General features: G+C 35.0%; 1 protein-coding gene across 1 annotated transcript in view; it reads right to left on the bottom strand.

Annotated features, from left to right (window-relative positions):
* The window catches only part of LOC124517903 (phospholipid-transporting ATPase ABCA3-like), a 188,133-nt gene that overhangs the window by 133,718 nt on the left and 29,749 nt on the right, over nucleotides 1–24,666 (bottom strand). Inside the window, exons 6-10 of the mRNA XM_047087601.1 lie at nucleotides 21,716–21,832; nucleotides 21,019–21,136; nucleotides 4,771–4,944; nucleotides 3,894–4,072; nucleotides 3,004–3,138 (exon numbers count right to left, since the gene is read on the bottom strand). Coding sequence (XP_046943557.1) covers nucleotides 3,004–3,138; nucleotides 3,894–4,072; nucleotides 4,771–4,944; nucleotides 21,019–21,136; nucleotides 21,716–21,832 — 723 coding nt within the window. The remainder of the gene's footprint in view (nucleotides 1–3,003; nucleotides 3,139–3,893; nucleotides 4,073–4,770; nucleotides 4,945–21,018; nucleotides 21,137–21,715; nucleotides 21,833–24,666) is intronic.

Here is a 24,666-nt window from a genome sequence, read left to right on the forward strand (position 1 = left end):
CCACTTCAATTTCAACATCATCCATCATCAGGAGAGGCTAGGATTTCTCTAAACCAGTATCTGTCTCCTTTAAGTTTCATAATCCTTTCTTCTGTTTCTCTCTCTCCTCTCACATACACCACATTTTACTTAAGGCAACAAGAAATCAGGCAGCTCCTTCACCAACTCACCTGAAAATATTTCATTTAACCAGCTCATTAGTAACATTTTCTGTTTCCCACATTACTGTTAAGTGATGGTGTTGACAGACTTTGTATCTTAAATAACAAGTACTTATTTCCTCCCAGTTTTCAGTTAACAGTTCCTCACTTCCCTTTAGGCCTTCAAAGGCAACCATCTCCAAGATCACTAGGTTTCTGCTAACAGTCTACTGTAGGCCCTCTAGGCTTCCAGTGTCCCCTCACTTCCCAATCCTAAAACTACTCCCACATTTATTGGTTTTTTGTTATGGCAGCATCCCATTTTCAGGTACCAATATCTATTTATCTATTGCTCAGTAATAAATTACCCAAACTTAGTGACTTAAAACAATATTTATTTTTCCTCACAGTTTCTGGCCTCATAAACTCGGGACCTCTGGCTCAGGGTTTGTCTTGATTTTGCATTCAAAATGTTGACAAGAGCTACAGTCATCTGAAAGGCTCACTGGGAGTGGAAGACCCACTTTAAAAGTGACTCACTCAACTGGCTGGCAAGTTTGTTCTGGTTGTTGGAGGAAGGACTCAGTTAATCCCATGTGGGCCTCTCTTCAGTCATTTAGGCGACTGAGTATACTCACAGCATGGCAGTTGACTTAGCCAGAGTAAACAACCCAAGAGACCAAAGTGAAGCCTCAGTGCATTTTATGACTTAGTCTTAGAAAGCAGTCATTTCACTTCCGCAGTTCTTGACTGCTCATACAGGTCAGGCCTATTCAAAGGCATGAAAATCAGGAGATGTGTGTCACTGAGGATCATCTTTGAGCCTGTCTACTACCTTTTGTGATATAATCTATGTTATTTTCCTAGTGGCTAGAAGGAGTTGTCTTGTGGGGTGGATATTCAAGGAAGAGAGAAAGAAATCCTAGCCCTGAACAGGGAGGAGTGAACAATTTCTGCAGGCGAAGGGCTCAGGAGAAAATGGGACTTGAGATTTTTGCATCCTAGATTTCCTATCCTATGTCTCCATAGTCCATTCTCTCCAAATCAATGCCTTAATCCTGGGAGAGTAGACTTTCCTAAATTAAAATTTTAACTTTTTCTAAAGCTTGCTATTCTTATGATTAAGTCAATGGCTTAGTTCTCAGCTTTTCTGCTCTTGGGTGCTGGAAATGAAAATCTCTTCATGTGCTTCCTGGAAGGCTGACTAGATTTCAGTTAGCCTCTGATGGTTAATCATAGACAGCCTTTAATTTTCTGTCTCCAGTCTATCAGTTCCCCCCAAAACAACCACCCATCCCATGGTACCTATAATTACTGCACCCATATTTTTCACATGCTTGATACATGACGCCAACTAATGGATTTCTTTCCCTGGAATACATCCCAGTTCAACACCTATGGACACTGCACTGCTACCTTGTATCTCATCATCTGCTTTCTCAGTCCACTCAGGTACCAACTATCCCTAATTAAGTTCCCTGGGAACGTACATTCCCAGTGGGAAGTACACTCTAAGACAGAAGTTAGTATCCAGGAAGTTTACAAAAGATAGAAATTAGCATGGAGGAGTGTTCCTGAGATCAACATCTGAGTGAAGACAAGAAGGTTTGGGAGAGAGAATAGTTGGGCCAACTCCTCAAGGAAATGCATTTGATTCTGTGTGAGGTGACTCTGTTCAGGTGAGGTTATTGTTGGAGAGGGTGGCCAGTATCCACAGTGGCCATGTTTTCAGAGAGTTCAAATGAATAACTTACCCAAAGTGTTTTTCCTCCCCCACTTATTCTTTAATTACTGTATCATCACCCTATTTGTTTTCCCAATGGCATTGACTGTATGCTATAATTACCCTGTTTGTTCACTTCTCAACCCACTTTCATTCATACTAGAATGTAAGCTCCTTGAGAGCATGGGTCTAATCTGGATTTTTCATCACTTATATCCCCAGTGTCAATAATGAATGAATGAATGAATGAATGGAGTGATACATAGAAGGACCTTGGTTCTTCTGGGCATTTTCATGAGAATCTGAGGGAGTCACATCAGAGTGGCTTCTCAGGGAAAATCTGGTAGGAAAATTATGAAGAGAGAAATAAGGGGGGCCAAGGTAACTACAGCTGGGGAAATTGTCACAGACCATGTGTTCCTTAGGCCAACACCCTCCAGCCCTAATCTATACTGATATCCACAAAAATGTTGGATGTGACTACATTTCCTGAGAAAACCAGGGAAAAGAGTGAGTTTTGCATTTGGGTTGATGTAACCAAAACAGAGAAAGCATACTGGAGGCAAAGGGTACGACAAGAGTATACTCATCTCCAAAATTAGCTGAATTCGCATGGAGGGCTTTGGGTTTCCATAGGCTGTGGGGTTAAGAGTTCAAACCAAGCTTAGGTAGACCTTTGAGAGGCAACGGAATGCCAGCCCATACAGGTTACCTGAATACTACATGCCTACAGTTGGTGCAGATAAATTAAGAGATTAAAAGCCCTCCCTTGATGAACTCCTTGACAGGGGAAAGATTACATAATAGATAAATGCAAAGTATTTGTGAACAGAAATTAATGCTTACACACTCAAATCATTCATCTCCAACAGACTCTACTTTTTAAAATGAGAGAATTTGTGGAAGATACCATATAGCTTATAGAAAACCTGACTCTATTCTGGGGGAAGGAGAAAAAGATTTGACTTTTTATTATATACTGAAAAAAATGATTTTTTTTATCTTTCTCAAAGATCAAAAGGATGGCTGTGATCTTTTATTAGCATGTGATCTTTTTCTTGTATTTCTAGTAATAATCATTTACAGTGAACACTAAACTAAATTTCAGTCCTATCAAGAAGAAAAAATTTGAAACAATACCTTGCACAAATGTTTGATTTGGATACCTGCCACCAAATTAGTAGGTTCTGCTTCAAAATACTTGCTTTCATTTGTCTCATAAAATTGCCTTCTTTCCTTTTTTCCCTTAGATGCTTCCCCAAACCAGTAAGAGCGCTAAAAAAAAAAAAAAAAAAAGAGGGGAATGAATGTGACATTACTGCAATGGTATTGAAAAATGATTCATTATAAAATACTCTAGCCTGTTATCTTTTGTACTGAGATGGATTGCTGAAATTTTTTTGTGATTGAATTTTGGAGCTAATTGGTTATAATTTGCATTCCCGGGCATAAAAGCAGACTACTCTATGAAAAATATAAGTGTCCAAGAGGGACAAAAGAAAATTACTCCAAAATGAGGTCATGGCAAAAATGATTGTATCATTTTTTGTCATATCTTCTCTTAGCAGATAAGGAAAGGAATCAAGAAAAAGAATGAGCCATCATGCTATAGTTCTGACTCCAAGAGATCTGTGCTAACCAAGGATAAAAATCAGTCCCCAGATGGGGGACTTAACTTTTTTTTTTTTTTTTTACCACCCAAAAACCCATCCTATATTACTTTCTTTATGCCCGAGTTTAATCCTTTATGAAATACTTGCCTGTAAATGTGATGGATTACTCAGAGTTTGTAAAGTTTGAGGTAATAGGCCATGATCTACAGATTATTTATATTTATATATACTGGATGCTTTAAAGTGTAATAAGAAAAAGCCAGTGAATGGCTGGAGTAAGTAGAATGATTCTTTCACCTGATCTATTGGTTCAAGTATAGACAGTGCAAAATTAACTCATGGTGGCTTTTACAGAAATTACAATACATATTCATAAGGACCGTGGCCTTTCTCAGTAACACAAGCATTAGAACTCACCAGCAAGAAAAAGTTCCATGGCTTGGGCACACCATACTCCCCTGGAAAGACAGCTTCTATATACCAGGCCACAAGGCCATATAAGAAAGCATCAAATAAAAACATTCCCAGTACGTGGGCAAAGCCAAAGTTCTCCATTTTGGGTGGTGAGAAGATGTTGCTCCATTTAATTCCAATTTCTAAGAGACAACAGTTGACATTTAATTTAGGTGCCAACCGACACTAAAACAGTTATCCATCTGCATCATAATTAAAGAGTGAAGAGAAAAGGTGTTAATATTTTCTAGAAATTCCTGCTATAGTCAGTTACTTTCTAATACCACTAGAATTTAGGACATTTGAGGAAGTAATCATTTAAGATGTTTTCTAGTGTGCCAGAAACAATCAGTTATGAGTGAAACCAAAACAAAATACATATACTAAAAACTCAGGAATATAAGCTTTAAGAAAAATAAGGAAGCCCTTATGGGTGAAGACACTGACTCCTTTCTCTCAATCCCTCCTCATGCTAAATGTTCACTGGAAAATATAATTTTGGAAAACATAATCATTGAAAAGCAGAAATAAATGCTATCTACAGAAGAGAAGACTAGAAGAATTTTTGCATAGATATTGCACTGATGAAAAAAGGAAGACTGAAAGGTGCTAAAAGCAGACCTGTGCTGCTTTCTCTCCTAGCATCAAAGAGCAGCCAGGAACTCCAAATGGAGTAGCAGACTTGAATAAATTTATGCAGAGAAAGTGGAGGAACTCATGTGCTACAGGTGGTGGTATGAAGTAATATCATTTTTTGAAGGACAGTTTAACAATATTAATCAACTTTAAAACTGTGAATATCTTATGAGAATACGGCCGAATTTACAAGGTAAATACTCACTCTCCATTTCTGCCTTGACTAGGAATTTAGTTCCCAGCCCCATTGCGATATTTGAACTGAGACAGGAAGCCAGCTTCTGGGTGAATGTCATTTCTGCAAAGTTTATAGAGACAGTAACAACTGGAAAGTAGGTAACGAGATAAATGAAACCTCCAGCAGAAACAGCAAAATGTACTAGAAATAAAAAGAAAATTATAAGGTCAATTTAAGCATTATGCAAAAGCCTCAACTACAAATATTTTGTAGGATGTATGTAATAAAATAAGCACATTGAGAATAAAATTTTTTTTGTTCACCATTGCTTCCTCAGCACATTATATAATACTTGGCACTTCCTAAGTGCTCAGAAGTATTTTTTGAATGAAAAAAAGTCTGAAATTAAACATTTTAGTAACTGATTTTTCTGGAATTTGTCATTCTATATGTAGTACTATAAATATTATAGCTCTTAATAGAAATTTTGCATATTTATTATCACTCAGCATAAAAAAATTATAAATGTAAATACTGTTATTATGGTATCAGAAAATATCTAGATTCTATTTCCAGACACTATGAGATTCAGTCTATGTCATAATACTGGGGGAAAAGAAGTATACTTGAGTAAACAGAAATACAAAGTTGGTCTTAAAAAGCCAGATATGGTTTAGAATATGAAGAGTTCCAAAAATGTGACTCTGATAAAACACCAAAAAGAAAATCCCTGTTAAGAAACCAATTAACATCATTGGGAAGCAAAATTTAGCATCTAAATAAAAATTGAATATTATGAAATATAACATATTATCCCACTATTAGGAATGATTCTTGCTTTTCTTCTTTACCTCACTCCACATACCATATTCACCAACTAGAACAATTATGTTTTATGTACTCATCTTTATGTACATGTCTTATGTACATGTACATCTTATGTACATGTCTGTTATTTTCTAAAATTAAAATTATAAAGAGAATGAGAGGGGACAAATAAGGGATAATAAAGGCAATATATCAGATGCACCTGATAAAAAAGAATCAAAGTATATACGGCAAAAAGTAACAGATTCTAGAATAAATATGCAAATTTACAACCATAGTAGAAACGTTAACCATCTTTCTCCAGATTAACAAACTTGGCCTAAATGAAAATACATGTCAACTACCCCAAACAACCTCATCATATATATTTTTTCAAACAGACTTGGAATATTAATTAAAAAAAACTAGACATTAACTAGGTCATAAAATAAATCCTAACAAATTTTAAAGGATTTAAATTAAATTGGGAATCAATAACCAGAAGATGACTAAAAAATCCAGTATGTTGAGAAATTAAGACACACACATCTTTGAATAATTCTCATTTAAAGAAGGAAATTACAAGGAAAATTATAAAACATTTTAAAGTAATAGCTCAGGGGCGCCTGGGTGGCTCAGTTGGTTAAGCCTCCGACTGCGGCTCAGGTCATAATCTTGTGAGTTCAAGTTCCATATCAGGCTCTGTGGTGACAGCTCAGAGCCTGGAGCCTGCTTGGGATTCTGTGTCTCCCTCTCCCTGCCTCTCCCCTGCTCATTTTCTCTCTCTCAAAAAATAAACACTAAAAAAATATTAAAAAAAATAAAGTAACAACCAAAAAAAGCTTACTTATCAAAATTTGTGTCATGCAAACCAGTACTAAGAGGGAAGTGACTAGCCTTAAATTCATTTATTGAAAGAAATAAGACAGGGGCGCCTGGGTGGCGCAGTCGGTTAAGCGTCCGACTTCAGCCAGGTCACGATCTCGCGGTCCGTGAGTTCGAGCCCCGCGTCGGGCTCTGGGCTGATGGCTCAGAGCCTGGAGCCTGTTTCCGATTCTGTGTCTCCCTCTCTCTCTGCCCCTCCCCCGTTCATGCTCTGTCTCTCTCTGTCCCAAAAATAAATAAATGTTGAAAAAAAAATTAAAAAAAAAGAAAGAAAGAAATAAGACAAATATTCACTACCAAAAGCTTTAAAAAATGGCAATAAACACAAAGTTTATGGAACGTAAGGGTAAAGATAAAAGCAGAAATTAGAACAAAACTATACCAACAAAGCCAAAAGCTGAATCTCTGTAGAGACTAATAATGCTAACAAACCTGTTATGAAACTGATCAAGAAAAAAGACAGAAGGCACAAATTACCAGTACAAAGAGTAAAAAAGGATATATCATGACAGATACTTACAGACATTAAAAACAGAAGAAACACATATCAAATTAATGATATTGCACCAATAAATTTCAAAACTAAAAGTATAAATTAAAGAAAACAGAACTTACCAAAATTGAAAGAACTAGAAAACCTGAATGTCCTACAGTCATTAAAGAAATTGAATCAATAATTAAAATCCTTCTCAGTGCTTTTTCAGCAACTTCTAGCAGATATTCAAAGAGGAAATGATTAGGACACTGCACTGAAATTTCCAGAGAGATAGAGATACAGAAAAAGAGGATATCCTTCCTAAGTACTTTTATAAAACTACCATAACTTGATATCAAAATCAAACAAAGGCAGTACAAAAAAGGAAATTATAGAGCAATTTCACTACTGAACATATAGGTAAAAATTTTAAACTAAATATTAGCAAAATGAATCCAGCCTGTATACAAAGGAAAACATATCTTGACAAATTTATTCTAAGAATATGAGATTGGTATGGGTATTGAGGAGGGCACCGTTTGGGATGAGCACTGGGTGTTGTATGGAAACCAATTTGACAATAAATTTCATATATTGAAAAAAAAAGAATATGAGATTGGTATAGCATTTAAAAATCAGCTTATATAATGCACATTAAGAAGAAATATATTTTTACCATCTAAATAAATGCAAATTAAAATGTTAAATAAAACTCAATATCCTTAGCTCAGATAAAATTCTTAAACAGTAAATGAACAGAATCTTTTTAACCTGATAATTATATATCTATATACTTTAAAAGCTTCCAGTCACCTTATACCCTAAAAACTTGTTGTGGACCCCAATTTTAAAGTGGATGTGTGTGTGTGTGGGGGGGTTCCCCATACCACCAAGCAAGTCTCCAGGATATTAGCTGGGTGTCACTCAATTTTGACACTATTTATCCCAAGATAGCATCAGATTCCATAGTTTAAGGATTCAGTCCTACAGGGCCATTCCCCCTACCCTGACTTCAGATGCCAGTCACAAGCCCAGATTATTACCTTTGCTTCTGCTGACTGATTATAGATCAGAGGCTCCAAGGACAACTTCCTTAGGCTCAATTAATCTGCTAGAGCAGCTCACACAACTCAGAGAAACATGTTACTTACCAGACCATTAGTTTATTTCTAAACAATACAACACAGGAACTGCCAGATGGAAAGATGCATAAGATAAGATATAGCACAAAGGCATGGTGCTTCCTTGTCCTCTCCCATTCCACCACTCTCCCCAAATATTCAGATGTTCACCAAACTGGAAGCAATCCTAATCCATCCTTTTGGATTTTTATGGAGGCTTCATACATTAAATAGGCACAATTGATTAAATCATCAGTTATCAATGGATGACTGATTCAACCTCCAGGCCTTCTCCTGGATGCTGGAGGTCAAGGGAGTGAGACTGAGAGTTCCAATCTTCTAATCACATGGTTGGCTCCTGCGGCAACCATCCCCCATCCTTAGGTGCTTTCCAAAAGCCACCTCAATACGTAACAAAAGACACCTCTGTTCTCAACACTTCAAAAATTTCAAAGATTTTAAAATCTATGTGCCAGAAAAGGGGACCAAGACTATATATATATATATATATATATATATATATATATATATATACTTATTTATTTATTATAAATCACAATGTCACATATCAAATGGTAAACTGTTAAAATGTTTCTTTTAGGCAGAACTCCAAAACTGTATTCTACTAAACAATGAGTAAACTGACAAATATAAGCTTGATTGGTTCAAGCTGTCAGAATCAGCTGATTTTTTGGAGGTCTGGAATGTTATTTTTAACACTTATAAGCACCAGGAAAATGCTTAAATAAAGAAAAAAAGCTGACAACTTTCAGTAAAACAACATTATGGTGTTTTTTTCTTAACTGCCTACCATGACTGACTCCCCAGCTCAGTGCCAACCATGGGGATGGTGTCTACCTTCCTGATATGACTTGCTGTTACCAGAGGGTGCAATACAGACTTGACTCTTAAAGAACTGTGCTTGACTCTTCTGATCTGCCTGATGGCTCCTTGAGGGATTCCGGAGGAAGTGGCTCAAGGACTTCACATTGTTTCACACCCCTCTGAACTTTCTCAGAGCAGCGTCAGCCTCCCAATCAGTGTTTGTTGAAAGCATTTAAAGGCAAACACACTTCCCACAGTTGACTGCTGCAAAGGATAACAATGAGAAAAGTAGCAGACACAACAAAAAGCCTGGTGAAAAAAAGGTGTGAAGAAGAAACACAAGGAAGAATAAGGGCATTAAAAAACTTCCACATATAGTGGAGAATCTAGAAGGCCACTCACATGCTCAGGGTTGGACAATGTTCAAAACTGACCTGAGAAGACCCTACTCTTTAACCTTGAGCTGACCTTTAGGCTCTGCAAAAGTGAGAAGTGAAGACTAACGCTAAACATTGAAAGAGTGCCCAACAGAGAGCCAATCAGAGAGTATACTTTTTTTTTTTTTGCTCTAGTTAAGGAAATCTGTCAAATCGCTGGCTGACTACTAAACCAACAGAGCACAGACTTCAGTGATTACACATCAAAATAATACAGTCTTTGTAAAAATAGTTTAGAAAACTTACTAAGTTAATAACTACAATCCACACAACCAACAATAAACCATGAAGTTGGGGGAGACATTTCTAGAATTACCACATTACATTATTAATCAAAGACTTTAAATAGAGTGCTCTAAATATGCACAGATATCTAAAGGAGACTATTAACAAAGAGCTAAAGGAAATAACAAGAATCATATCCCTTGAACCAGAAAATATCAATAAAGAGATTTAAATTATAAAAAGACATCAAACAGAAATTTGGGGGCTTAAACAGAAAACTGAAATGAAAATTTGATTAGAGGGGTTCAACAGTATATATGAGTAAGCAGAAGAAAAAAATCAGCAAACTGAAGATAAGACAACTGATATTATGTGATCTGAAGAGCAGAAAAAGAATAAGGAAAGATTAATTGAGCCTAAGAGACCTGTGGGACACCATGAAGGGTACCAGAAAGTGCATAATTGTGGAGTCATAGAAATTAAAGAGGGAGAAAAAGGGTGAGAGAAATTATATGAAGGAATAATGGCTGAAAAATTCCCAAATTTGATGAAAGACATAAATGTACAAATCCAAAAAGCTACACAAACTCCAAGTGGAATAAAATCAAAGGAATCAGCACTAAGACACATTAAAACAAAAATGAGGAAAGTCAAAGACAAAAAAAAAAGAATCTTGAAAGCAGCAAGAGAGAACTGTTTCATAATGTACCAGATTAAAAACCAATTTGCCAGAAAGCTGCAGGCCAGAAGGAGGTAGAGTGACATTTTTAAAGCATTAAAAGTAAAAATAAACTGTTAAGCAAGAATTCTGCACACACCAAAACTATCATTCAAGAATGAAGTAGACATTAAGAAATTTCCAAATCAGGGCATCTGAGTGGCTAGTCGGTTAAGCTTCTGTCTTAGGCTCAGGTTATGATCTTATGGTTTGTGGGTTTGAGCCCCACATTAGGCTCCATGCTGATAGCTCATACCCTGGAGCCTGCTTTGGTTTCTGTGTCTCCCTCTCTGTCTGCTCCTCCCCACTCATGCTCTGTCTCTCTCTCAAAAAAATTAATAAACATTAAAAAAAAAAAAGAAATTTCCAAATCAACAAAAATTGATGGAGTTTGTTGCTTGTACATGTGCCACACAAGGATGAACAATCTGAATGAAAGGATACTGGATAGTCACTCAAAGCCATATAAAGAAATAGAAAACTCCAGTGAAGGTAACTGCATCGATAAATATGTAAATCAGAATTATGGTATTTTCTGGTTTATAACACCTCTTTTTGTTTCCTATATGACTTAAATAAATTCATGTAAATAACTGGAAAGATGTGTTAATAGGTATATAAATATAAAGATACAGTTTGTGAAAATACCAACATAAAAGGTAGATGGAGACTGACAGGAGCAGAGCTTTTAATACTATTAAAGCTAAATTAGTATTAATTATCATTAAGTTGTTTAAAGTGTTCATTGTACTCTCCAAATTATCCCTTAAGAAAATAACTAGAAAATACATACAAAAAAAAAAATAAGGGAATCAAAATGGAGGATATAAGGAACAAAAAAGTATGATATATAAAATACAAATACCAAAATGGCAGATATAAGTCCTCCATTATCAGTAATTATTTTCAATATAAATGGATTAAACTCCAATTAAAAAGTGAAGATAATAGAAGGGATTTTTAAAAAATGATCCAGGGGTGCCTGTGTGGCTCACTCGTTAAGTGTTTGACTTCCGGCTCAGGTCATGATCTCACAGTTCCCGAGTTCAAGCCCCACCTTGGACTCTGTGCTGACAGCTCAGAGCCTAGAGCCTGCTTCAGATTCTGTGTCTCCTTGTCTCTCTGCCCCTATTCGGGTCATGCTCTGTCTCTGTCTCTCTCTCTCTCTCAAAAATAAATAAAACATAAAAAAATTTTTTTAAGATCCAAAGATACAATTTTGTTAAAGGGAAAGAATGGAATAAGATATTTCATGTAAATAGTAACCAAAAGAGAGCTAGAGTAACTCAACTAATATAGGATAAAATAGGCTTTAAGTAAAAAATTGTTACAAGACACAATCAGGGATATCATACACTTATGGAAGTGTCAATCAAAAAGATGTAATAATTAAAAACATATATTCATCTAACAAGAGAATTCCAAGAACCAAAAAAAAGACAACTGAAGGGAGAAATAGAAAGCTCTCTAATAATACTTAACAACTTCAATACCCAGCTTTCAATGATGGAGAGAACAACTAGACAGATGATCAAAAGAGGACTTAAACAACACAGTAAATTAACTTTACCTAAAAGACATACATAATACTCCATCCAAAAAGAGCAGAATACATATTATTCATTTTTAAAGAATGTTTATTTATTTTGAGACAGAGCGAGTGTGTGAGTGGGGGAGGGGCAGAGAGAGAGAGAGAGAGAGAGAGAGAGAGAGAGAATGAATCCCAAGCAGGCTCCATGCTGTCAGTGCAGAGTCCCATAGGGGGCTTGATCTCATGAACCATGAGATCATGACCTGAGCCAAAATCAAGTCAGATGCTTAATAGGCTGAGTCAACCAAGCACCCCAGAATATATATTCTTAAGTGCACATGGAACATTCTCTAGGAAAGACTATATGTTAGACCACAAAACAAGTCTCAATAAATCTTTTAAAAAGGTTTAAATCACACAAACAATATTTTAGGACTGCAATGGAATGAAGCAAGAAATCAGGTGGAAAGTTACAAATGTGTACAAATTAAACCAAAAAATGTGTGAAAATTATAGAAAAAAAATCTCTTAAACAACCAATGTGTCAAAGAAGAAATTCAAGGAAAATTAGAAAATATTTATGGATAAATGAAACAAAAATACAACATACCAAAACATACGAGATACAACGAAAGCAGTGCTGTGGAAAATTTATAGCTGTAAAGACCTACATTAAAAAAGAAGAAATATCTCAAATCATAACCTAACTTTCCACCTTAAGGAAAAGGAGAAAGAAGAACAAGCTAAACCTAAAGCTAGCAGAAAAAAGGAAATAATAATGATTAAAGTAGAGACAAATAAAATAGAGAATAGGAAAACAATGAGCCAATTAAGAAAAACAGAAGTTTTTTTTTCTTTGAAAAGGTCAACAAAATTAATAAACTTTTACATATACCTCCTAAAAAAGAGAATTACTAAAATCAGAAAGATGTGCACTTTCACACCAACTTGAAAGTAATACAAATAAGAAATATTAATAATAACTGCATAGCAACAAACTACACAACCTTGATGCAATGGGCAAAATCTTTGAAATGCAGATCCTGCCAATAGTGACTCAAGAAGATATAGAAAATCTGAATAGACCTATAACAAGCAAAGATGTTAAATTACTATCAAAAACTTTCCAATTGAAAAAACAAAGTACTATATGGCTTCACTGGTGAATTATATAAAAACTTAGAGAATAATTAACACCAATCCCCCTCAAACTTACCAAAATAAATAGAGAAAGGAATGCTTCATAACTCACTCTGTGGGGAAAGCATAACCCCAGTAACAAAGTCAGAGAGAGACATCACAAGAAAATAAAATGTGAATAACAGATGCAAAAGTCATCAACAAAATCTAGTAAACTGAATACGGCAACATTTTTTTAAGGTATATATTTTAATTCCAGTATGGTTAACAGACAGGGTTACATTAGTTTCAGGTTTACAATGCATTGATTCAACAATTTTATACATTACTCTGGTGACCATCAGTTAGTTCTCTATCGTTAAGAGTCTGTTTCTGTCTGTCTGTCTGTCTGTCTGTCTATCTCTCTCTCTCTCTTCCTTCCCCCCTCCCTCATTTTTTGTACTGTTTTATTTCCTAAATTCCACACGAGTGAAATCATATGGTATTTGTCTTTCTCTGACTGACTTATTTTGCTTAGCAAAATACTCTCTAGCTCCATCCATGTTGTTGCAAGTGGCCAAATTCTTTTTCATGGCCAAACTATATTCCATTGTATATATATGCCACATCTTTATCCATTCATCTATTGAAGGACACTTGGGCTGACTTCATAATTTAGCTATTGTAAATAATGCTACAATGAACACAGGGGTGCGTGTGTCCCTGTGAATTCATGTTTTTGTATTTTTGGGGTAAATACTTAGCAATGGAATTACTGGATCTTATGGTAGTGCCATTTTTAATTTTTTGAGGAACCTCCATACCATTTCCCACAGTAACTCCACCAGTTTTCATTCTTACCAATAGTACACAAGGATTCTTTTTTCTCCACATCCTCATCAACACTTGTTATTCTTTGTGTTTTTGATTTTAGCCATTCTGACAGGTATGAGATGACATCTCATTGTAGTTTTGATTTGTATTTCCCTGATGATCAATGATGATGACCATCTTATGTGTCTGTTGGCCATCTGGATGTCCTCTTTGTAAACATGTCTATTCATGTCTTCTGCCCATTTTTAATTGAATCATTAGTTTTTGGGGTGTTGAGTTTTATAAGTTCTTTATATATTTGGGATACTAACCCTTTAACAGATATGTCATATGCAAATATCTTCTCCCATTCTGGGGGGTGCCTTTTAGTTCTGTTGATTGTTTCCTTTTCTGTGCAGAAGCTTTTTATTTTGATGTAGTCCCAGTAGTTAAATATCTTTGCTTTTATTTCCCTTGCCTCAACAGACATATCTAGAAAAATGTTGCTATGGTCAATGTCAAAGAAATTATTGCTCATGCTCTCCTCTAGGATTTTTATGGTTCCAGGTCTCACATTTAGGTATTTAATCCATTTTGAGTTTATTTTTGTGTAGTATAAGAAAGTGGTACATTTTCTTTTGCATGTAGCTGTCCAGTTTTCCCAGCATCATTTGTTGGAAGATACTGTCTTTTTCCCATCAGATATTCTTTCCTCCTTTGTCAAATATTAACTTACCATATAATGGTGGGTTTATTTCTGAGTTTTCTATTCTGTTCTATGGATCTATGTGTCTATTTTTGCGCCAGTACCATATTGTTTTATTACAGTTTTGTAATATACTTCAAGTCTGGAACTGTGATACCTCCAGTTTTGCTTTTCTTTTACAAGACAGCTTTGGCTAATCATAGTCTGTTATGTTTCCATACAAATTTTAGGATTGTTTGTTCTAGTTCTGTGAAAAATGCTGTTGGTATATTGACTGGAATTGCATTAAATCTGTAGATTGCTTTGGGTAGTATAAATATTTTAACAATATTTGTTCTTCCAATCCATGAACATGGAATGTTTTTCCATTTCTTTGTATCATGTTCAATTTTTTTCATCAATGTTTTATAGTTTTCAGGATACAGGTCCTTCACCTCTGTGGTTAAGTTCATTCCTAGGTATTTTATTTTTGGTGCAATTGCAAATGGGATTATTTTCTTAATTTCTCTTTCTGCTGCTTTATTATTAGTGTATATAAATGCAGTAGATTTCTGTACATTGATTTTATATCCTGAGACTTTACTGAATTCATTTATCAGTTATAGTAGTTTGGTGGAGTCCTTATGGTTTTCTAAATATAGTACCATGTCATCTGGAAAGAGTGGAAGTTTTCCTTCTTCCTTACCAATATAGTTGCATACTATTTCTTTTTATTGTCTGATTACTATGGCTAGGACTTCCAGTACAATGTTGAATATAAGTGCAGAGATTGGACATCCTTGTCTTTTTCCTGATCTTAAAGGGGAAAGCTTTCAATTTTCCCCCAGTGAGTATGATGTTGCGTGTTTTTCATCTAAGGCCTTATTATGTCAAGGTACGTTCCCTCCAGACCTACTTTGTTGAGGGTTTTTACTATGAATGGATGTTGTACTTTGCCAAATATACAGCAGCAAATTAAAAGGATTCTACACCATGACTAAGTAGGATTTGTCCCAGGAATGCAAAGATAGTTCAACAGAGAAAAATCAGTCCATGGAAACACACTACATTAATAGAAAGGAGGAAAAAACCCATATAATCATCTTAATTTGTGCAGATAACAGATTTGACAAAACTCAACATCATTTCACGAAAAAAAATCTCAAAAATTAGGAAAAGAAGGAAACTTCAACATGATAAACGAGATTATGAAAAATCCACAGCTAAGATCACACTTAATGGTTTAAGAATGAAATTTTTCCCTCAAGACTAGGAAGAAGGTAAGAGTTTCTGTTTTCACCGTATCTTTCTTTTTTTGTTTTTGTTTTTCAATTTAAATTTTAATTAGCTAGGATACAGTGTAATATTGGTTTCAGGGGTAGAATCTAGTGATTCATCACTTACATACAACACCCAGTGCTCATCAGAACAAGTGCTCTCCTTAATACCCATCACCCATCTAGCCCATTGCCCACCCACATCCCTCCCATCAACCTTCAATTTGTTCTCTATCATTAAGAGTCTCTTGTGGTTTTTTCCCCTTTATTCTCTCCATGCCTTCCCATATGTTCATCTGTTTTGTTTCTTAAATTCCACATATGAGTGTTTTCACCATTTCTATTCACATAGCACTAGAAGTCCTAGCCACAGCAATTAGGCAAGAAAAAAATTAAAGACATCCAAATTGGAGGGGAAGAAGTAAGCTTATTTCTATTTTTTCTATTTGCAGATGACATGATCTTATATGCAGAAAGCCCTAAAGAATCTACAAAAAAAATCTGTTAAAACTAATGAACATATTCAGCAACAATGGAGGGTACAAGTTCAATACACAAAAATCAGCTGAATTAAAATTTTTTTTAATGTTTTATATTTGAGGGAGAGAGAAAGAGAGAGAGTATGCAAGCAGGGGAGAGACAGAATCTGAAGCAGGCTCCAGGCTCTGAGCTGTCAGCACAGAGCCCGACACAGGTCTCAAACTCAGGAGCAGTGAGATCATAACCTAAGCCAAAGTCGGATGTGTAACTGACTAAGCCACCCAGGCACCCCTCAGCTGAATTTTTGACACTATCAACAATCTGAAAATAAAATTAAAAAGGAATTCCATTTGTAATAGCAGAAAAAAATAAAATAGTTAGGAATAAATTAAACCAAGGGGTTGCAGAAGTGTACACTGAAAACAATAAAATATTCCTCAATGAAATTAAAGACTACCTAAATACATGGAAAGAAATGTCTTCATGAATTACAAGACAATATAGTTAAGATAAAAATACTCCCCAAAGTGATTTACAGATTCATTGTGATCTTTAAAAAAAAATCCCATTTGCCTTTTTTGTTTGCAGAAATAGAAAAGCCAAACCTAAAACTCATGTTGAATTGCACAGAACCCTAAACAGGCAACAAAAACAAAAACAAAAACAAAATTGAAGGCTCACATTTCCCATTTTCAACACTTACTACAAAACCATAGTAATCTCAAAAGTGTGTTACTGATCTAAGGATAGATATAAACCCAGTGGAATATATCTGAGAATATGGAAATAAAGGACTTATGTCATATGTCATATATACACATGATTCTTGACAATGGTGACAAGAGCATCAATAAGGGAAAGAACAGTCCCTTCAATAAATGGTCCTTTGACAAACAGATAATCTAAATGCAAAAGGTATGAACTTCGACCTGGATTTCATACCATATATAAACACTAAAAGTGGATAAGAGACATTAATATAACAGCTAAAACTATGAAATTCTCAGAAGAAAATGTACAGGTAAATCTTTATGACCCTAGGTTTAGCAAATGGGTTCTTTGACACACACAAGAGAAAAATAGGTAAAGTGGATTTCATGAAAATTAAGAATTTCTGTGCACCAGAGGATATTATTAAGAGAGTCAAAAGGTATTTTGAAGATCATGTACCTGAAAGGGCTTAGTATCCAGAATATATAGAGAACTCTTACAACACACCAACCAAAATACAAGCAATCCAATTAAAAGATAGTCAAAGGACTTGAACACACAGTCCTCCAAAGAAGATACACAAATGACTAGCAAGCACATGAAAAGATGCCCAACACCATTACCGTTTAGGGAAGTGAAAATCAAAATCACAATGAGGTATCACTTTACACTCATTTGGATGGCTATAATAAAAAATGGAATGTATCAAGTAGTGGCAAGGATGTGGAGAAATTGTTACCTTCCTTTATTCTTCGTAGAAATGTAAAATGTTGCAACAACTATGGAAAACAGTTTAATGGTTCCTCAAACAAGTTGGGAATTAAATTACCATATGACCAAACAATTCTACTCTGAGGTTTATATTCAAAATAATTGAAAGCACATGCACAAACAATAATTTGTACCCACATGTTCATTGAAGCACTTTGGCTCACAAGAGTCAAAGGAGGAATCAATCCAAATGCCCATGAATGGATGACTAGATGAGCAATATGTTGTACATCCATTCAATGTAATATTACTCAGTCATAACAAGGAGTGAAGTACTGATAAATGCTACACAAAAGATGAATCTTGAAAACATTAAGCTAAGTAAAAAAATTCAGACACAAAATGTCACATATTTGTATCATTACATTTATATGAGATATCCAGATAGGCAAATCCATAAAAACAGAAAGCAGATTAGTGGTTGCCAGGGGCTGAGGGGATGGTGGGATGGGAGTACTGCTTAACAGATATGTGGTTTCCATTTCAGGTGATGAAAATGTTTTGAAATTAAATAATAGTGATGGTATATTAGGAATATACTTTATGCTACCACATTGTATACTTATTTAATATAGCTAAAATGGTAATTTTTATGTTGTATGTATTTACTACTAATAAAAAACATTTCCATTTGCGACACCTGGGTGGCTCAGTCGGTTGAGCATCTGACTCTATATTTCAGCTCAGGTCATGATTCCAGGGTTGTGGAAGTGAGCCCCATGGCAGGCTCCACGCTGAGCATGGACCCTGCCTGGAATTCTGTCTCTCCCTCTCCCTTGGTCACTCTCCCCAACTCATGGACGCTCTTTCTAAAATAAAACAAACAACAAACAACAAAACCCCACTTCCATTTAATTTTAGGAACAAGACAAAGATATCTACATTAATTCCTTTTATTATATATTAGAGGATCTAGCCTGTGCAGTAAGAGTGAAAGAAAATAAGACAAAATGACTGAGGGAAAAAAAAAAACCACCTTATTTTCACGTTATAGGAATGTGAATATAGAAAATCCAAAGGAATGTATAGTTCTTAGAAATAATTTGAGAGTTTAATAAATTGTAAGGAAAGGCAACCTTTAAATATTATCACAAGCAGCTGAAAATATGACTTTGATAATACTTCATTTTTAATAATAAAGAATAAAAACACTCAGGAAGACAGTTATTAAATTTTTATAACAAAAATATAAAGCTAGAAAAAAGAATTTTAAAAGACCTAATCAAAAGGAAATATATATCATGTTCTTGAAGAGGATGATTCAAAATTACAAAGATGTTAATTCTCCCCAAAATGATCTATAGATTTAATACACTTTGATTGATAATGCAAACAATATTTTTTAATGAAATATAACCTACTTATTCTAAAATGTATACAGAGTAGCAAAGGCCAGGAATAGTCAAAAACATACTTGAAGAAAAAGAATGGACTGGACGTCTTTCTCTACCAGGTGATAAGATTTATTATGAAGCTATATTGACTAAAATGCTGTGAATATGCTTCAAACATAACGTATCAGTGAAAGGACCACCTCCATACAAAGGCACACATGAGGGGGATCTTGACGTATAACAGAATAGGTACTGCCGAGCAGTGAGGAAAGGGTGAACTATTTATCACATGTTGCCAGACAACTGCTTATGCACTTGAGGGAAAAATCAATTCACCATATCATACCACACACAAAAGTATCAATCCCTATATAGAACACAGGAAGATAACTCTGTGCCTTGGAAAATTTTTTTCACCGAAATATTTAGTATCACAAATTATGAAGGATGAGATTGGTAACGGAAACAATTGGTTACATTAAAATTGCTATTAAAAGATAACATTAACAAAAAGCTAAAAGTTCCAAACTGGGACAAGTTTTGCAACACATTTGCAACTAACAAAAAGTCGGCAGTAGGAATATATAAATAACTCCTGAAAATCAATAATCATAATAGACAAGCATGGACAAACAGATTTTATAGAAAAGGAAACACGTGACTCATATTAATAACACTCAGCTTCATCAGTAAGTGGGAAAATGAAGGTTTGAACTGCTATAAGATAGTATTTCATATCTCTAGTGTGGCACAAATTAAAGTTTGACAGTAAATTCTGGCAAGGATATGAGCAATAGGAATTCTCATCTTCCTTTAGTGGGGCTGTAAAGGCACACAACCACTTTGGAAATGTTGGACATGGGTAGTCATGCTGGACATTTACAAACCTTGCTATGACCTAGCAATTCCTTTCCTAACTATATACCACAGTGAAAGTCTTATACATATATACCAAAAGACACGTACAAAAACCTTCTAAATATCTAGTCTGCCATAATTCCAGAAACAGAAAACAACAGTATTTGTTTTTTAACTATCTCTTTTTTCTCTTTGGTATATCACATTGTGCCTTATGTTGACACACCACTTTTCTTTACCTCCGGGTTGGCTGGTTTTGTTTTTTAATTTTGGCTGTTTATGGTCATACATACAATCATGTGCCTTGTGAGGAGCCATTAACTAACAATACTCATGATAATGTACTGAGAAAAATAAAAATAAAATGAAATAGAATTATTGGTCATGACTGCTATTGGTATGTGAGCCCTCAAAAAGGAAGGAAACAATTTTCACTTGCCTTTGTATATTAGACACCGTGCCAGCACAAAGATATGAATGATGCTTGCATCCATTGACTTGACTTCCTATTCCAATCTTCTAGTCTTTCAAAAGTGTTTAAAAACTAATCTCTACAGGAAGCATTCTTTGGTTTATCTCAACCTTAATATGAATTTGGAGGATTTTAATTCTTTCTTCGTGTGTATACTATGATCCATTAATTTTCAATGCTCTCTGCTTGTCCTGTCAAATCTTTTTTTGTGCATATGATATGCATGTCTCCAAGGTCAATGTCAGCTCTATGGGACACTATATTTCAAATTCACATCAAACACACAATAAAAATCTATTAATGAAGTACACAGACCCTTTATTTCAGGAAAGCAATTTTGTTGTTTTCTTCCTCTTCACATACCCCAGGATCATCATCGCATACTGACAGACTTTATTCCCTCTAGTAGAATATACAGAAGCCATCTCAATCATTACCATTCCTGCTGGATGGTTAAACAGATACCACATGTGAAGCCACAGGTAAAGGTTAAAAAGAATCCTCAAACATTATCTTATTTTGGTTCTTATCCTTTTCACATGTATACTATACTATATTTTCACTACTTCTTTCATTTCTTTTGGAATCATTTCATGTACATATAATACTTGTCTTTTTAGCTAGAATGTAATCAGAAGCTACAGATGAGATGGCAAATGAAAGTCACAGGAGCTTCCAAATATAATCCCCACTGAGTCACTGACAATTTTTCCCAGGAGTTTTTGACTTACCTTTATTGAAGAATGTGCTAACCATAAAGCTGAAGAACATTGTGGCGATAGCAAAACATAGCAAAAAGACGAACACAAGAGATGGGTCACTGTATTGGATAACTGGCACAGGTTCTATCTAGCAAAACAATCAGGAAACCAGTTGAGTCATACTCTAAATGGTGTCACAGCAAAACAATAGAAGAGAAACGAAACATCTTTAAATATTTTAAAAGTCCTAGTGAAACTAATGACAAGCCTCAGGGAGATGAGTAAACAATTCATTGACTACAGAAGGTCCACACACCTAGACTTAAAGTTTAACTTGCTGGAGGGGCGCCTGGGTGGCTCAGTCAGTTGAGCACCCAACTTTGGCTCAGGTCATGGTCTCACAGCTTGTGAGTTCGAGCCTTGTGTCAGGCTCTGTGCTGACAGCTCAGAGCCTAAAGCCTGCTTCAGATTCTGTGTCTTCCTGTCTCTCTGCCCCTCCCCTGCTCATGTTCTGTCTCTCTGTCTCTCTCTCAAAAATAATAAACATGGTTTTTAAATCTTAAAAAAAAAGTTTAGTTTGCTGAGAGACTAAGCAGCACTTGAATTTCCAGAGCGGAGTCACCAATAGGCACATGTTCACTTCCTGAATCCAACAGGACCACACCATATGTATCCGTTTTTCCTCTCAGAGTTTAGCTATAGCCTGGACAGTGAAATAGACACTTGCCTTGGCAAAGAAAATAATGCACATCAAAAGGATGATAACTGAATACAAAGAGAGGAATGTGAAGAAATAGGCAGCCCAGAGCATCCAATTACTGAGTCCTATCATGAGCAGGTACTCCTGTGGGGGAATTAACACAAATCAACATCATGTAAAACAATATAATATACAAAATGCTTTCACAAATATTATCTAAATTTCCACCACAATCAAAATTGGCTAAATAAGAAATATTATCATGCCCAATTTATAGAGGAGATCAATGACTTGACTAAAATTACTCAGCTAGTGTGTGGGAGCTCTGTGATGCTTATAAGCCCATAGATGACCTCACCAATAATTTACCTGATATTGTTCAGGCATGAAACACCCTTAATAAAACTATAAACTACTTACATTAATATCCCCTTTCTTTTTATTATGCCTTCTTCTAGTAGGGCATAATATATTTTAATTCAATGTAATATAAATATATTTTATAAATGTAAACATGTAATGTAGGTATATTTTAATTCAATTACAAAAGATAAAAGCAAATGGACAAATTTTTGGTCAAATTGGCTAAAAAATGAGAGAAGACTCATATTACTAAAATCCAAATGAAACTGGGGACATTACTTCTGATTTTACAGAAATAAAAACAATCACTTAAAGCATACTATGAACAACTATATGTCAAAAAATTAGATAACCTATATAAAAGGCACAAGTTCCTAAAAACACACAAGCTACCAAAACTGAATCATGAAGAAAGAGAAAATCTGAACAGATCAATAATGGGGAATAAGATTAGATCATTAATTAAAAACTTCCAACAAAGTACATCCCTGGAGCAGAAGGCTTTACTGGTGAATTCTATCAAATATTTCAAAAAGAATAAACAATAATCCTTCTCAAACTCTTCCAAACACTTGAAGAGGAGGAAACTCATTTTATAAGTCTAGTGTTCAGACAGATACACATGAAAAGAAACTACAGACCAATATCCCTTGTGAATATTGACACAAAATTTTTCAACAAAATAGTATCAAACCAGATTTAGCAGCATGTTGAAAGGATTATACACCATGACCAAGTAGGATTTATTCATGGAATGCAAGGAGAGTTAAACATAGAAAATCAACCAATATAACACACCACATTAAGAGAAAACACATGATCATTTCAGTTGATGCAGAAATTCAAGACTGATAAAACATTCAACTAGAAATAGACGGGAACTCCCTCAACATAACAAAGGCCATATAAAAAAATAACAGCTAATATCATACTCTTTCACCTAAGATCAAGAGAAAATTAATGATACTAGCTTTCACTCCTATTCAACACAGTATTAGAAGTTCTAATCAGAGCAAATAAATAGATAAATATATATATACACACATATATACATATATACATATATATGTATATATGTGTGTGTGTGTTTGTGTGTATCATATGGCATCCAAATTGGAAAGGAAGGAGTACTCTGCAGATGAGATGATCTTACATGTAAACCCCACAGATTCCACACATTAAAAAAAGTCATAATTAATAGATGACCCATCAAAGTAGGAGAATACAAAGTCAACACACAAAAATCAGTAGAACTTCTATATACTATCAATGAGCAATCTGAAATGGAAATTAGGAAAACAATTCCATTTACAATAGCATCAAAAAGAATAAAACACATAAGAACAAACTTAACCAAGGATGCAAAAGACTTGTACAATTGAAACAATGAAAAGTGAAAGATCTCTACATTTTTGAAGCCAAAACACTCCCATAAAATTGGAAAAAAATTAGAAAATTAGATAAAATTTGGGCACCTGGGTGACTCAGTCCATTAAGCACCTGACTCTTGATATCGGCTCAGGTCATGATCTCATGGTTGGTGAGATCAAGCTCCACATGGAGCTCTGTGCTGACAGCACTGGCATTATCTACTAAAGTTAAATATGCATAATCTAACATTCAGCAAAAAATGTATAAAATATTCATAGAATTACTTACGATACCCAAACTCCAAACACAGAAGGAAAATAGGTAAGTTTTGATAGTCATACTATGGAATCTTAAAACTCCTATAACTCAATGACTATGAACGAACTACAGCTACATATTTAGCTGTAAAGAATCACACAGACACAATATAGTGCATGATTCCATTTATATCAAGTTCAAAACAGACAAAACTAACTCATGCTATTAGAAATCAGGTTACTGTATATTTCGGGGAAAATGTTTTGAGGGGAACACAATCAGACTTCTAGAGTGTCGGCAGTGTTTTATTTCTTACAGGATCATGATAATATGGGCATACTTTCTTTATGATAACCCATTCAATTCTACTACAATAGTTTCAATGTTATTGTTTCCTCAAAATTCTTAAGTTGAAAACCTAGTCCCTTTGTAGACAAGTCAAGTAAGAAAATGCTGCGACTGAGGTCAGAGAAGTTTTTTCCTGCTTTCTCCTCTAGGGTTTTGATGGTTTCCTGTCTCACATTCAGGTCCTTCATCCATTTTGAGTTTATTTTTGTGAATGGTGTAAGAAAGTGGTCTAGTTTCATTCTTCTGTATGTTGCTGTCCAGTTCTCCCAGCACCATTTGTTAAAGAGACTGTCTTTTTTCCACTGGATATTCTTTCCTGCTTTGTCAAAGATGAGTTGGCTATACTTTCGTGGGTCCAATTCTGGAGTCTCTATTCTATTCCATTGGTCTATGTGTCTGTTTTTGTGCCAATACCATGCTGTCTTGATGATTACAGTTTTGTAGTAGAGGCTAAGTCTGGGATTGTGATGTCCCCTGCTTTGGTCTTCTTCTTCAAAATTACTTTGGCAGCTTCTGGGAAGATGGTGGCATAGGAGGACGCTGGGCTCACCGCATTATGTGGATCACTTAGATTCCACCCACACCTACCTAAATAACCCAGAAAATTGCCAGAAGACTCGCAGAACGGATTCTCCAGA

The sequence above is a fragment of the Lynx rufus genome, unplaced genomic scaffold (genome assembly GCF_022079265.1).
Source record: "Lynx rufus isolate CCGP_SWC_20201006 ecotype Redwood Valley unplaced genomic scaffold, mLynRuf1.p SCAF_23, whole genome shotgun sequence".
Classification (NCBI taxonomy): Eukaryota; Metazoa; Chordata; class Mammalia; order Carnivora; family Felidae; genus Lynx; species Lynx rufus.